The 15782-nt window shown below is 39.5% G+C and overlaps 1 protein-coding gene across 4 annotated transcripts in view; it reads left to right on the top strand.

Moving 5' to 3' along the window:
- Window positions 1–15782, top strand: part of RAP1A (RAP1A, member of RAS oncogene family) — a 93464-nt gene that overhangs the window by 58616 nt on the left and 19066 nt on the right. For all 4 annotated transcript variants that reach the window (XM_073008486.1, XM_007977577.3, XM_073008488.1 and 1 more), the window contains one exon: window positions 13361–13444. In XM_073008486.1, coding sequence (XP_072864587.1) covers window positions 13388–13444 — 57 coding nt within the window. In that variant the 5' untranslated portion in view covers window positions 13361–13387. The remainder of the gene's footprint in view (window positions 1–13360; window positions 13445–15782) is intronic.

The raw sequence follows: 15782 nt of genomic DNA, 5'->3' as shown, positions 1-15782 counted from the left end.
TACTTGGGTTGTCTCTAGATTTTTGGCTATTACAAAGACAAAAGTTGAAGTTAACATTGTTTCTCAGCTTGGCTTGTTGATAATACTATCTTTTACGCATTGAATTACTTTTGCCCCTGTATTAATGATCTATTTTTCTATAGCCAGTTGACCCAAATTTTATTGGCTTAAAACAACAATAATCTTTTTTTTTTTTTTTTCTGTCACAGTTTCTGTGGATCAGGGATTTGAGAGTGGCTTGGTTGTAGGGTTCTAGCTCATGATATTTCACAAGGCTGCAATTATTTGTATTAAGACTGACTAAAATCAAGATAAGCTTCAAAGGTGGCTCACTAACGTAATTGGCAAGTTGGTGCTGACTCTTGGTAGGAGTCCTCAGCTTCTCTTCAGATGTGCCTCTCTGAAGGACTGGTGTTCACCCGACATGGTGACTGGCTTCTCTCAGAGCAAGTGATCCAAGAGACCACATCACAACCTGCAGTGCCTTTTAGGATCTAGACTTTGAAGTCACATATTTTCACTTCTGCCATATTGTATTGGTCACATGGCCAATATTGATTCATCATGGGAGGGAACTTATTCAAGGGTATGTATAGTGAGAGGGAGCGATACAAGGTATGAGTACCAGGAGGCCAGAATCATTGATTGAGAGCTGTCTTGCAGGATGGGGTATCACAGTATACCTTTATTAAAAATGAATTAACATGTAGGTGTGTTTCTACTTCTGGACTTAATTTGGTTTCACTGATTGTTATGTTTGTCGTTATGCTGATATCACACAATATGTATTACTACAGTTATATAGTAAGTCTAGAAATCAGATAAGACTTTGTCCTTTTTTAAAACCATGTTAGCTTTTCTGAATTATTGGCATTTTCATATAAGTTTTAAAGTTATCTTGTCAGTTTCTACAAAAACTGCTGATTGAGTTTGCATTGAATCTGCAGATCAACATGAAGAAAATGACATCTTAATAATAATATGGCCAAATCTTAGTATATGGCATAGTTCTCTATTAAGTCTTTAATTTCAGCCATGTTTTGTAGTTTTGGTATATAAGTCTTGCAGATATTTTGCTAAGTGTATCTCTAAGTAGTTTCTTACTGGATGTTTTTGTAAATGGCATTTTTTTTTTTTTTTTAATTTCAATTTTCAGTTCTTTGCCAGTGTGTAGAAATATAGTCACATGTTGCTTCATAATGGGGAGAAATGCCTTGTTAGTCAATTTAATAATTGTGTGAACACCGTAGAGTGTACTTACACAAATCTGGATGTATAATATAGCATACCACATACCTAGGCTGTGTTGTATAGCCTACTGCTTGTAGGCTACAAACCTGTACATCATATTACTGTACAGAATACTGTAGGCAGTTGTAACACAATGATAAGTATTTGTGTGTCTCAACATAGAAAAGGTACAGTAAAAATATGTTATTATAATCTATAAGACCACCACCTGTATGTAATAGAGTCTGTTGACTGAAATGTCATTATGCAACACACGACTGTTCACGTTTTGTTTTGTTTGTATCAACATTTTATCCTGCAGCTTCGCTAAATTCACTTGTTAGTCTGATAGCATTTTTTTATATTCCTTAAGATTTCCTACATACAGGATTGTCAACTGTGCATAAAAACAATTTTACTTCTTCCTTTTGCATAGTTACTATACCTAGCTTAGTACAATGTCAACAGAAGTGGTAAGAGTAGACATATTGATACAATAAAAAGAAAAAACCGTATAGCATCAGTAGATGCAGTAAGAACATTTTGGGAAAAAAAAAATCCAACATCTTTTCCTGAGAACCCATATAAATGAAAGCTTTTAAGAATGTAGAAGTTGGGGGTTCTGGGCAAGATGGCCAAATAGGAACAGCTCCTGTCTGCAGCTCCCAGTGAGATCAATGCAGAAGGCAGGTGATTTCTGCATTTCCAACTGAGGTACCAGTTCATCTCATTGGGACTGGTTAGACAGGGGGTGCAGCCCATGGAGGGCAAGCAGAAGCAGGGTGGGGCGTTACCTTACCCGGGAAGTGCAAGGGGTCAGCGAACTCCCTCCCCTAGCCACGGGAAGCCGTGAGCGACTCTGCTGTGAGGGATGGTGCTATTCAGCACAGATACTATGCTTTTCCCACAGTTTTTGCAACCTGCAGACCAGGAGATTCCCTTGGGTCCCTACACCACCAGGGTCCTGGGTTTCAAGCACAAAACTGGGCAGCCATTTGAGCAGACACTGAGCTAGCTGTAGGAGGTTTTTCTTTTTCTTTCTTTTTTTTTTTTTTGTACCCCAGTGGCACCTGGAACCCCAGCAAGACAGAACTGTTCACTCCCGTGGAAAGGGACTTGAAGCCAGGGAGCCAAGTGGTTTTGTTTAGCGGGTCCCAACCCCATGGAGTCCAACAAGCTAAGATCCACTGGCTGGAAATTCTCTGCACAGCAGTCTGAAGTTGACCTGGGACACTCCAGCTTGGTGGGAGGTGGGGCGTCTGCCATTACCGAGGCTTCAATAAGCGGTTTTCCCCTCACAGTGTAAACAAAGCCTCCCAGAAAGTCAGACTGCAGCATGACAAAGCCACTGTAGCCAGACTGCCTCTCTAGATTATTCCTGTCTGGGCAGGGCGTCTGAAAGAAAGGTAGCAGCCCCAGTCAGTAGCTTTATAGATAAAACTCCTATCTCCCTAGTACAGAGCACCTGGGGGAATTGGCAGCTGTGGGCACAGCTTTAGCAGACTTCAACGGCGCAGCTTCAGCAGACTTAAACGTTCTTGCCTGCCAGCTCTGAAGAGAGCAGCAGATCTCCTAGCACAGCACTCAAGCTCTGCTGAGGGACAGACTGCTTCCTTAAGTCCCTGCTAACCGTGCCTCCTGACCAGAGAAACCTCCCAGTGTGTCCAGGGTTGGTTCCTTCCCGTGGGTTCTTGGTCTCGCTGACTTTAAGAATGAAGCCACAGACCTTCGCAGCAAGCGTTAACAGCTCTTAAAGGTGACGTGGACCCAAAGAGTGAGCAGCAGCAAGATTTATTGTGAAGAGCGAAAGAACAAAGCTTCCACAGTGTGGAAGGGGACCCAAGCAGGTTGCGACTGCTGGCTGGGGTGGCCAGCTTTTATTCCTTTATTTGTCCCCACTCATGTCCTTCTGATTGGTCCATTTTACAGAGTGCTGATTGATGCATTTACAATCCTTTAGACACAGAGCGCTGGTTGGTGCGTTTTTGCTAGAGTGCTGATTGGTGCATTTATAATCCTTTAGCTAGACACAGAGCGCTGATTGGTCAAATCCGGGGAGGCGGAGGTTGCAGTGAGGTGAGATTGTACCATTGCACTCCAGCCTGGGTGACAGAGTGAAACTCTGTCTGGAGGGGGGAAAAATGCTGAAAATTCCAAAAACCAGCATGCCTCTTCTCCTCCAAAGGATCACAACTGCTCCCCAGCAAGGGAACAAAATTGGATGGAGAATGAGTTTGATGAATTCATGGAAGTAGGCCTCAGAAGGTGGGTAATAACAAACTCTTCCAAGCTAAAGTGCATATTCTAACCCAATGCAGGGAAGCTGAGAACCTTGATAAAAGTTTACAGAATAATCAGTTTAGAGAAGAACATAAATGACCTGATGGAGTTGAAAAACAGCACAAGAACTTCATATAGCATACACAAATATCAATAGCTGAATCGATCAAGTGGAAGAAAGGATATCAGAGATTGAAGATCAACTTAATGAAATAAAGCATGAAGACAAGATTAGAGAAAATAGAATGAAAAGGAACGTACAAAGCCTCCAAGAAATATGAGACTATGTGAAAAGGCCAAACCAGCAATTGATTGGTGTACCTGAAAGTGACAGGAAGAATGGAACCAAGTTGGAAAATGCTCTTCAGGATATTATCCAGGAGAACTTCCCCAACCTAGCAAGGCAGGCCAATATTCAAATTCAGGAAATACAGAGAATGCCAAAAGATACTCCTCGAGAAGAGCAACCCTAAGACACATAATCGTCAGATTCAACAAGGTTGAAACCAAGGAAAAAATGTTAAGGGCAGCCAGAGAGAAAGATCAGGTTACCCACAAAGGGAAGCCCATCAGAATAACAGCAGATCTCTCAGCAGAAACCCTACAAGCCAGAAGAGAATGGGGGCCTATATTCAGCATTCTTAAAAAAGAATTTTCAACCCAGAATTTCATATCCAGCCAAACTAAGCTTCATAAGTGAAGGAGAAATAAAATCCTTTACAGACAAGCAAATGCTGAGGGATTTTGTCACCACCAGGCCTGCCTTACAAGAGGCCCTGAAGGAAGCACTAAATATGGAAAGCAAAAACCGGTACCAGCCCCTGCAAAAACCATACCAAAATATAAAGACCAATGACACCATGAAGAAACTGCATCAACTAATGTGCAAAATAACCAGATCAAATTCACACGTAACAATATTAACCTTAAATGTAAATGGGCTAAATGCCCCAGTTAAAAAAACACAGACTGGCAAACTGGATAAAGAGTCAAGACCCATCAGTGTGCTGTATTCAGGAGACCCATCTCATGTGCAGAGACACACATAGGCCCAAGATAAAGGGATGAAGGAATATTTACCAAGCAAATGGAAAGCAAGAAAAAAAAAAAACCAGGCGTTGCAATCCTAGTCTCTGATAAAACATACTTTAAACCAACAAAGATTAAAAAAAAGAAAAAGACAATGGCATTACATAGTGGTAAAGGGATCTATGCAACAAGAAGAGCTAACTATCCTAAATATATATATGGACCCAATACAGGAGCACCCAGATTCATAAAGCAAGTTCTTAGAGACCTACAAAGAGACTTAGACTCCCACACAATAATAGTGGGAGACTTTAACACCCCACTGTCAATATTAGACAGATCAATGAGACAGAAAATTAACAAGGATATTCTGAACTTGAACCCAGCTCTGGACCAAGCAGACCTAATAGACATCTACAGAACCCTCCACCCCAAATCAACAGAATATGTGTTCTTCTCAGCACCACATAGCACTTATTCTAAAATTGACCACATACTTGGAAGCAAAACACTCCTCAGCAAATGTAAAGGAATGGAAATCATAACAGTCTCTCAGACCACAGTGCAATCAAATTAGAACTCAGGATTAAGAAACTCACTCAAAACTGCACAACTGCATGGAAACTGAATAACCTACTCCTGAATGACTAAATTAAGGCAGAAATAAATAAGTTCTTTAAAATCAATGAGAACAAAGACACAATGTACCAGAATCTCTGGGACAGAGACACAGCTAAAGCAGTGTCTAGAGGGAAAGTTATAGCACTACATGCCCACAGGAGAAAGCAGGAAAGGTCTAATATCAACACCCTAACATCACAATTAAAATAACTAGAGAAGCAAGAGCAAACAAATTCAAAAGCTAGCAGAAGACAAGAAATAACTAAGATCAGAGCAGAACTGAAGGAAATAGAGACACAAAAAACCCTTCAAAAAATCAGTGAATCCAGGAGCCGATTTTTTGAAGATTAACAAAATACATTGCTAGCCAGGCTAATAAAGAAGGAAAGAGAGAAGAATCAAATAGACACAATAGAAAGTGATAAAGGGGATATCACCACTGATCCCACAATAGTACAGACTACCACTAGAGAATATAAACACCTCTATTCAAATAAACTAGAAAATCTAGAAGAAATGGATAAATTCCTGGACACATACACCCTCCCAAGACTAAACCAGGAAGAAGTCAAATCCCTGAATAGACCAATAACAAGTTCTGAAATTGAGGCAGTAATTAATAGCTTACCAGCCAAAAGAAGTCCAGGACCAGGTGGATTCACAGCCGAATTCTACCAGAGGTACAAAGAGGAGCTGGTACCATTCCTTCTGAAACTATTCCAAACAATAGAAAAAGAGCAGCTCCTCCCTAACTCATTTTATGAGGCCAGCATCATCCTGATACCAAAGCCTGGCAGAGACACAACAAAAAAAGAAAATTTCAGGCCAATATCCCTGATGAACATTGATGCGAAAATCCTCAGTAAAATATTGGCAAACCAAATCCAGCAGCATATCAAAAACCTTATTCACCACAATCAAGTCGGCTTTATCCCTGGGATGCAAGGCTGGTTCAACATATGCAAATCAGTAAATGTAATCCATCACATAAACAGAACCAGTGACAAAAAACACATTATTATCTCAATAGATGCAGAAAAGGCCTTTGATAAAATCCACCCCTTCATGCTAAAAACACTCAATAAACTAAGTGTTGATGGAACATATCCCAAAATAATAAGAGCTATTTATGACACACCCACAGCCAATATCATACTGAATGGGCAAAAACTGGAAGCATTCCCTTTGAAAATTGGCACAAAACAAGGATGCCTCTCACCACTCCTGTTCAACATAGTATTGGAAGTTCTGGCCAGGGCAATCAGGCAAGACAAAGAAATAAAGGGTATTCAGATAGGAAGAGAGGAAGTCAAATTGTCTCTGCAGATGAGATGGTTATATATTTAGAAAACTCCGTTGTCTGAGCCCAGAAACTCCTTAAGCTGATAAGCAACTTCAGCAAAGTCTCAGGATACAAAATCAATGTGCAGAAATCACAAGCATTCCTATACGCCAATAATAGACAAACAGCAAAATCATGAGTGAACTCCCATTCACAGTTGCTACCAAGAGAATAAAATACCTAGGAATACAACTTAGAAGGGATGTGAAGGACCTTTTCAAGGAGAACTACAAACCACTGCACAAGGAAATAAGAGAGGACACAAACAAATGGAAAGAAATTCCATGCTCATGGATAGGAAGAATCAGTATCCCAAAGTAATTTATAGATTCAGTGCTATCCCCATCAAGCTACCATTGAGTTTCTTCACAGAATTAGAAAAAAACTGCTTCAAATTTCATACGGAACCAAAAAACAGCCCATATAGCCAAGACAGTGCTAAGCAAAAAGAACAAAGCTGGAGGTATCACACTGACTTCAAACTATACTACGGGGCTACAGCAACCAAAACAGCATGGTACTGGTACCAAAACAGATATATAGAGCAATGAACAGAACAGAGGCCTCAGAAATAACACCACACATCTACAACCATCTGATCTTTGACAAACCTGACAAAAACAAACAATGGAGAAAGGATTCCTTATTTAATAAATGATGTTGGGAAAACTGGCTAGTCATATGCAGAAAACTGAAACTGGACTCCTTTATTACACCTTATGCAAAATTTAAGATGGATTAAAGACTTAAACGTGAGACCTACAACCATAAAAACCCGAGAAGAAAATCTAGGCAATACTATTCAGGACATAGGCATGGGCCGTCTTCATGACTAAAACACCAAAAGCAATGGCAACGAAAGCCCAAATCCTATAAATGGGATCTCATGAAACCAAAGAGCTTCTGCACAGCAAAAGAAACTATCAGCAGAGTGAACAGGTAACCTACAGAATGGGAGAAAATTTTTGCAACCCATCCGACAAAGGGCTAATATCCAGAATCTACAAGGAACTTAAACAAATTTACAAGAAAAAAACCAACCTCATCAAAAAGTGGGCAAAGGATATGAACAGACGCTTCTCAAAAGAAGATATTTATGCAGCCAGCAAACATATGAAATAAAGCTCATCATCACTGGTCGTTAGAGAAATGCAAATCAAAACCACAATGAAATACCATCTCACGCCAGTTAGAATAGTGATCATTAAAAAGTCAGGAAACAACAGATGTTGGAGAGGATGTGGAGAAATAGGAACACTTTTACATTGTTGGTAGGAGTGTAAATTAGTTCAACCATTGTGGAAGACAGCGTGGTGATTCCTCAAGGATCTAGAACCAGAAATACCATTTAACCCAGCAATCCCATTACCGGGTATATGCCCAAAGGATTATAAATCATTCTACTATTAGGACACACGCACCCGTATGTTTATTGCAGCACTATTCACAATAGAAAAGACTTGGAACTAACCCCAAATGCCCATCAATGATAGACTGGATAAAGAAAATGTGGCATATATACACCATGGAATACTATGCAGCCATGAAAAAGAATGAGTTCATGTCCTTTGCAGGGCAATGGATGAAGCTGGAAACCATCATTCTCAGCAAACTAACACAGGAACAGAAAACCAAACACTGCATGTTCTCGCTCATAAGTGAGAGTTGAACAGTGAGAACACATGGACACAGGGATGGGAAGGTCACATGCCAGGACCTATCGGGGGGTAGGGGGTAAGGGGAGGCATGGCATTAGGAGAAATACCTAATGTAGATGACGGGTTGATGAGTGCAGCAAACCACCATGGCACATGTATACCTATGTAACAAACCTGCACTTTCTGCACATGTATTCCAGAATTTAAAGTATAACAAAATAAAGTGATTATTGATATTTTTGGGAAAAAAAAAAAAAGAATGTAAAAGTGTTGGCTGGGCATGGTGGTTCACACCTATAATTTCAGCACTTTGGGAGGCCGAAGCGTCTTGAGCCTTACTTGATGGCCTCTTCGATTTTGTTGCCCAGGCTAGTCTCAAACTCCTGGGCACAAGTGATTCTCACTTTTGGGAATCTGAATCGTTTGAGACTAGCCTGCGCAACATAGTGAGATCCCGTCCCTGCAAAAGAGAAAAAGAAAAAAGAAAATTACCCGGTTGTGGTGGTGGATGTCTGTAGTCCCAGCTACTCAGGAGGCTGAGGCGGAAGGATCACTTACTTGAGCAAGGGAGGTGGAGACTGCAGTGAGTTGTGATTGTGCCACTGCATTCCAGCCTGAGCAAAGAGTGAGACCCTGTCTCAAGAAAAAAATAAAAGTTAGAGTTTATAAAGAAGACTTGAAACCAAAAAGTTTGAGAACTGAACTAAAGTAACCTAAAATGGTAACTGTTTAGAGTAGTAGGGATTCTTAATCCAGGGTTCCCAATACTCTCATAGAAAGAAAAAATATTTGTATCTTTTTTTTTCCCACTAATCTCTGAATGAAATTTAGTATTTCTTTCTATTTTGAATGCAGGCAACAAAACACAGCAGTAATATTAGCAGTAATTGTGACTTTGTTACCAATAGATGTTTTTTCCTGTATCCATATTTAAAGATTGTTTCTTGAAGCAACATATAGTTAGGTCTTACTTTTTTATATTGCCTTTGAATTGGAATGTTTAGACAATTTGCATTTAATGTAATGATGTGATTTCCTTTCAATTCTGCCATCTTGCCTTTTGTATTTATCCCAATTTTTTCTTCGCTATTTTTTGCTTATTTGTTTGCATTTTCATACATTCTTTTTGATTGAGTTGAAAAAAATTTTTTTTTTTTTACATGGAATCTCGCTCTGTTGTCCAGACTGGAGTGCAGTGGCATAATCTCAGCTCACTGCAACCTCCATCTCCCGGGTTCAAGCAGTTCTCCTGCCTCAGCCTCCCACATAGCTGGGATTACAGGCGCCTGCCACCATGCCTGGCTACTTTTTATATTTTTAGTAGAGATGGGGTTTTGCCATGTTGGCCAGGCTGGTCTGGGACTCCTGACCTCAGGTGATCCACCCACCTCAGCCTCCTAAAGTGCAGGGATTATAGGCGTGAGCCACCACGCCCGGCCTGAGTTGAATTTTGTTTGTTTGTTTTTAGTGGTTGCTCAGGGACTTACAATATAATTCTTTAACATATGACAATTTACTTCAAAACGTGCTGTATTACTTCAGATATAATCTAAGGACCTTCAGTATTCTCTTTCTCTCTCTTCTACTATTGTAATATATTTTACTTCTACATGTAAACCCAGTGATTGTTATCATTTTTGCTCTAAGTGGTGAAATTACTCTTGTGGCTGGGTGTGCTGGCTCATACCTGTAATCCCAGCACTTTGGGAGGCCAAGGTGGGAGGAGCCTTTGAGCCCAGGAGTTTGAGACCAGCCTAGGTAACATAGTGAGACCCTTTGTCTACAAAAAAAGTTAGAAACGTTAGCCAGGTGTGGTGGTGCACTCCTGTAGTGCCAGCTGCTCAGGAGGCTGAGGTGGGAAGATTGCCAGAGCCTAGGAATTTGAGGCTGCAGTGAGCTACAGTCATACCACTGTACTCGTTGTACTCCATCCTGGGCAACAGAGTGAGACCCTGTCCCAAAAAAAAAAAAAAAAAAAATTCTTCATAATTTAAATGTACGCTGGTGAACTTTTTGCCTCCAGCTTTTTTTTTTTTTCCCGCCTCCACCAGGAGGATAAAGTCTGGGAAAAATCTTTTACTTCCATTTCTTCAACATATATTCATTGTATTTATTTTTCTAGGTTGACCGGTTTTTTCTTTGTTTTATAGTTCCATTTTCTTGTCTTGCATAACTTCACAAGAAGTCTGTGTGTGTGTGTGTGTGTGTGTGTATTTTTTTTTTTTTTTTTTTGAGATGGAGTCTCACTCTGTTGCCCAGGCTGCAGTGCTGTGGCTCAATCTCTCGGCTCACTGTAACCACTGCCTCCTGGGTTCAAGCGATTCTCCTGCCTCCGCCTCCCGAGTAGCTGGGACTACAGGCTCATGCCACCACGCCCAGCTAATTTTTTGTATTTTAGTAGAGACGGGGTTTCACCGTGTTGCCCAGGCTGGTCGAAAACTCCTGAGCTCAGACTATCCGCCCACCTGAGCTCCCAAAGTGCTGGGATTACAGGCGTGAGCCATCGTGCCTGGCTGAAGTCTGTATATTTTAACTTTGTTTCTATGTAAATTTTTTTCTTCTGGCTTCTTGTAAGATTTTCTGTTTTTGACAGCTTTTCGGGAATTTGATTATTCTGCCTCGTTGTGGTTTTCTTTGTGTTTATACTCCTTCAGGAGGCGGGCTCATTGAGTTACTTGGATGTGTAGATGTGTCTTTTTTTTTTTTTTTTTTTTTTTGAGACAGGGTCTCTGTCACTCAGGCTGGAGTGCAGTGGTACAATCGCAACTCACTGCAACCTCTGCCTTCTGAGTTCAAGGGGTCCTCCTACCTCAACCTCCAAAGTAGCTGGGACCACAGGCACGTGCTACCACACTCAGCTAATTTTTTGTATTTTTGGTAGAGATGAAGTTTCACCATATTATCCAGGCTGGTCTCTAACTCCTGGCCTCAAGTGATCTGCCTATCTTGGCCTCCGAAAGTGCTGGGATTACAGGCATAAGCCACTGCACCTGGCCAGATATATCAGTTTTATCAAATTTTGAAAATGTCATTATTTCTTCAAATGCTACCACTGCTCGCCATTCCAGTTACATATATATTATACTGCTTGATGGCTTGATATTGCCCTGTAGTTCTTGTCTTTTTTTTTCTTTTTCTTTTCTTTCTTATTACACCCCTAGTCCTTCTACCCTTGCTTCTTTGTTCCCTCTCTCCTGTCTCCCTTTCCCCTTCTCTTCTTTCCCCTTATTCTCATCACATTTTAGCTGCGTTTAAATTTGGGTATTTTCTATTACTGTGTCTTCAGATACCCTGTACTTACTTTCTGTGGTATTTAATATATTGTTAATACCCTCCAGTGATATTCCTATTTCACATACTGTTTTTGAATACTGTAAGTTCTTTTTTTTTTGAGACAGAGTCTCACTCTGTCGCCCAGGCTGGAGTGCAGTGGCACGATCTTGGCTCACTGCAAGCTCCACCTCCCGGGTTCATGCTATTCTCCTGCCTCAGCCTCCTGAGTAGCTGGGACTGCAGATGCCCGCCACCACGCCTGGCTAATATTTTGTATTTTTAGTAGAGACGGGGTTTCACTGTGTTAGCCGGGATGGTCTTGATCTCCTGACCTCGTGATCCACCCGCCTCGGCCTCCCAAAGTGCTGGGATTACAGGCATGAGCCACTGCGCCCGGCCTGAATACTCTAAGTTCTTTTTGGTTCTAATTATGTGTACCATTTTCTTCCTCATTTTTTTTTCTTTAAATTTTTGAGCATATTTATAATAGTTTTAGAGTCCTCATTGGCTAATTTCATCATCTTGTTTCTGGGATGGTTTCAGCTGATTTATTTCACTCTGGTTTCAGGTCACATTTTCTTTCTTCACATTTCTATTAATTTTTTATTGGATACTGGACATTGTTAATTTTATATGATTGAGTGGTGGAATTTTTTTTTCTGCTTCTTTTAAAGAATCTTGGACTTTGTTTAGACAAGTGGTTGAGTTACACATGGACCAACTCCATCCTTTTGAGCCTTGTTTTAAGCTTTGTTAGGAAGCATCTAGAATATCATTTACTCTAGAGCTTATTTAGCTCTGCTACTAAGATAAGAGTCTGAGGTTTCTAGTGAATTCCTAGTTTTTCAACAAGGAAGACTTCTAGTCAGAACCATATGACTGGGAATTGTTCCACCTGTAAATCTCTATTTATTCTTTGCCTTACTTTTTGAAGTTAGTCTGTGTGCTGGACTGAATGCTTAGCCAGACTCAAGTGAATCCTTATGCAGATTTCCGGAATTTTATATGCTTAGCTTCCACTTCTCTGGCACACTTCTAAGCTCTGCTTGAGTTCTTTCTCCCTTCACCATAGTCTGAAAAGTGCCTCTAGGCAGAAAGCCAGGGCAGGTTAGGTCTCACTTCATTTCTTTTGCATCTCAGAAATCACAGTCCTACACTGCTTGTTATCCAATATCTAAAAAGAGTTTTATATTTTTTTGTTCACTGTTCTGGCTCTTATTGTGAGTTGAAAAGTCTGTTTCTAGTTATTCCACCATGGCCATTGAAAATTATTTCCTGTCTTTATACCTTTTAAGAGAACCATGGAGATAAAAAATAAAGTTTATGTTCCTTTTATTTTCTCTGGTCATTTGGGCCTTATGTCGTGTATTGCTAATAACTGCCTATAGTGTTTAGCAATTTCATCTGATCTCCTATTCACATCTTTAATTATTTTCAAGATGACATTTTAAATGGTTCAGCTATAATACAATAATGAACAAAATAGTGTAGAATTACTGTAGAATATTTTAAGCAAGTAAAATAGCCTGTACATTATATTAAAGCTCATGAGTGAATATTTTTAAAAAGTACATAAGTTGTTTAAATGATAGCTTTGCAAAGAATTGGGTTTATCATTGTAGTCATAAGATTATCAACTGTTGGATTTAATCATCTTGTTTTTAATCAAAGATTCTTAGAAGTAATATGAACATAATTGATGCCTAGTCAAAGATGATCTTCAGTGAATTAAAATGTCTGAAAGTAATCCTATAAACTTATGTTAAAATCTATATGGATTTTGCCATGTAGCTTCTGTTGTCCCTTTGATAGTCTTACAAGGAAAAAACAAAACAAACTCCTATATTTGATGTAGCAGTTGTACATTATTAGGCTGTTAGTATGTTTCTTAATCTTTGATTTTTTTGTTTGTTTGTTTGTTTTTCAGATCGTCAGTATTTAAACAGATCACATCATGCGTGAGTACAAGCTAGTGGTCCTTGGTTCAGGAGGCGTTGGGAAGTCTGCTCTGGTAAGTTAGCCACCTAACTGTAACTGATTAGTATAATACAAGAAGAATTTTGATATTTCCTTGCTTTCAGACTTCTAGACACCAAAGAGAAAAGGTGGCATTATTATATATCTGGTATCTGCCCCACAAAGGACAGGAAATCATTTAATAACCACAGATGTATACTTTTATAACGTTGGCTCATTTATTCTTACATTTATCAAATATTTATTGACTATCTTACATGTCAAGCACCAGTGTTTATGATTCAGAGAGGAGTAAGATTGTTCTCACTTTTAAGGAATTTACATTGTAGTGGGGGAAACTGATTATTACAGATTCTATTGGGATAATTCCTCACCTGCTTCCACCTAGACTTACATGGAATGAAGGTCATTTTTTGTGTTCATGCTGTTTTTATTTAGTAAATAGTTACTGAGCTTCTACAATGTCAGATTCTAGGGTCACAGGAGTGAACAAAAACAGCCATAGTTTCTCATGGAGCTTGCATTGTAGTGGAGGAGATGTAATAAATACACAATTAAACAAAGAACTCCTTGGTTATACTTGTGAGAGAGATACTCTGAAAAAAAAAAAAAAAACGGATTAATTTAAAAGAAAGGCAGAGTGGATGTGGGAGACAAATTGGGAGTTAATACAGTATACCAGATCATTGTTTATGGAAGCTTGGATTAAAACCATGGCAGTGAAGAAGAGAGAAGTAGATGTTTGAGGATTGAGTAAGTGGTAGAACTGACATAAGTTGGTGCTAGATTGATACGGGGACTAGGAGAGAAGGAGCTGTCAAGGATGGCTCCCAGGTTTCTAGTTTGAGCTACTAATATTATGGATGGATTAAAAAAAGAAGGGAAACAGTGGAGAATGAGCAGTGAGAGTCCAAATCAAAGAGTCAAGCCAAATTTTACGTTTGTGACATGTTGAAGTAATAAAAGAGAGAGACCGGTGATATGACTTTGGGTGCCATCAATATGGTGATGATATTTAATTTCATGAGAGTTACATTACTGTTAGGTGTGTAAATTAGTGCCTCTGTCGAGAATGTTTGAGAATATCTGTCATTTTTAATGGCATATAACTTTCAATTCAAAGATTCCTTTTCTAAAAATGTAGCCCACATATAAGTTCACATGTGCAAAATGGCGTGGTCAGGGAACATTGCAACATTCTTTACAGTGACCAGAGTCTGGAAACAACCTAAATGTGTTCCATTAAGGGGCTAGTTAAGTAAATTTTAATACATTTTCAGAGTAGAATACAGCCATTAGAAAGAATGCAATAGCTCTATATATACCAATATGTAATGATATCCAAGATGTGTTATTACAGAGAAAAAAGGTACTAAACAGTGTAGACTATAATTTGTGTTTTATATTAAAAAAAGTGTAGGCTGAGGGCAGATACCTGTAAAATCATAGAGTATCTCTGCAAGGTTAAATAAGCTATGGGTAATATCAGTTACTTTCTTGGGAGTGGGATTGGATAGCTGGGAACAAGGGTGGTAGATAAGCTTAGTTCACTGCATAGCCTTTTATGCCTTTTGAGTTTAGTGCTATGTCCATGAAATCACCTTTTCAGAAATAATCTTGGAAAAAAATCCATAGGAGTGAAAGAGGTCTAGGGAGATACTAGAGAGAGAAGAGCAGAGCCCAGTACTGAGCTCTGAGTACCTCTCAACCTTTAGGAAGTGGGTAGGATTGGAGGATCTAGCATAGAAGAAGGTGTCTTTACTTGATTGCTCAAAAGTCAAGTAAAAAAGAGGAGAGAGATGATCAGAGAGCATAGAGGTAGTGGGACATGGTAAAGAAAGCAGCTTTAGTCAGGTCATGTTGCCATAACCATAGTGGGGTGAGTTGAAGAGTAAATGAGAGCTGAGGAAATGGAATATAGACATTTGAAGAAGCTTGATTATAAGAGGAGACAGAGAATGGGGGCAGAAGCTGGAGAGAGATTGGGGTTAAGGGAGGTTTTTGTTTTTGTTTTAGAATTGGAGATAGTAAAGCATATTTGTATGCTGGGGCAATTCCTCTCCACTGGAGAGGAAAATGAGGATACAAGAGAGGAAAAGAGGAGATGATCCAGTACAAAAACCTGAGGAATAAAATTATAATCTATGTGAATGAATGAATGAATGAGATGTCCCTGAAAATTAAGACAGAGGATAAGATTCAGAGGAGTAGTAAAACATTACTTTTAGTAAGAAAGAAATGAGAAGTGTTGGATTGTTTTGCATTTGTGCAAGTCTTATTAATGTCTGGCTTATAGAAGGCACATGGGCTCTTATGCCTGCTTCTGTATCCAGTCTCTTGGAATAGCAAATGTTCTACTTTGGAAGATTCCA

The sequence above is a fragment of the Chlorocebus sabaeus genome, chromosome 20 (genome assembly GCF_047675955.1).
Source record: "Chlorocebus sabaeus isolate Y175 chromosome 20, mChlSab1.0.hap1, whole genome shotgun sequence".
Taxonomy (NCBI): domain Eukaryota; kingdom Metazoa; phylum Chordata; class Mammalia; order Primates; family Cercopithecidae; genus Chlorocebus; species Chlorocebus sabaeus.
This window is presented reverse-complemented; position numbering and strand designations above follow the sequence as displayed.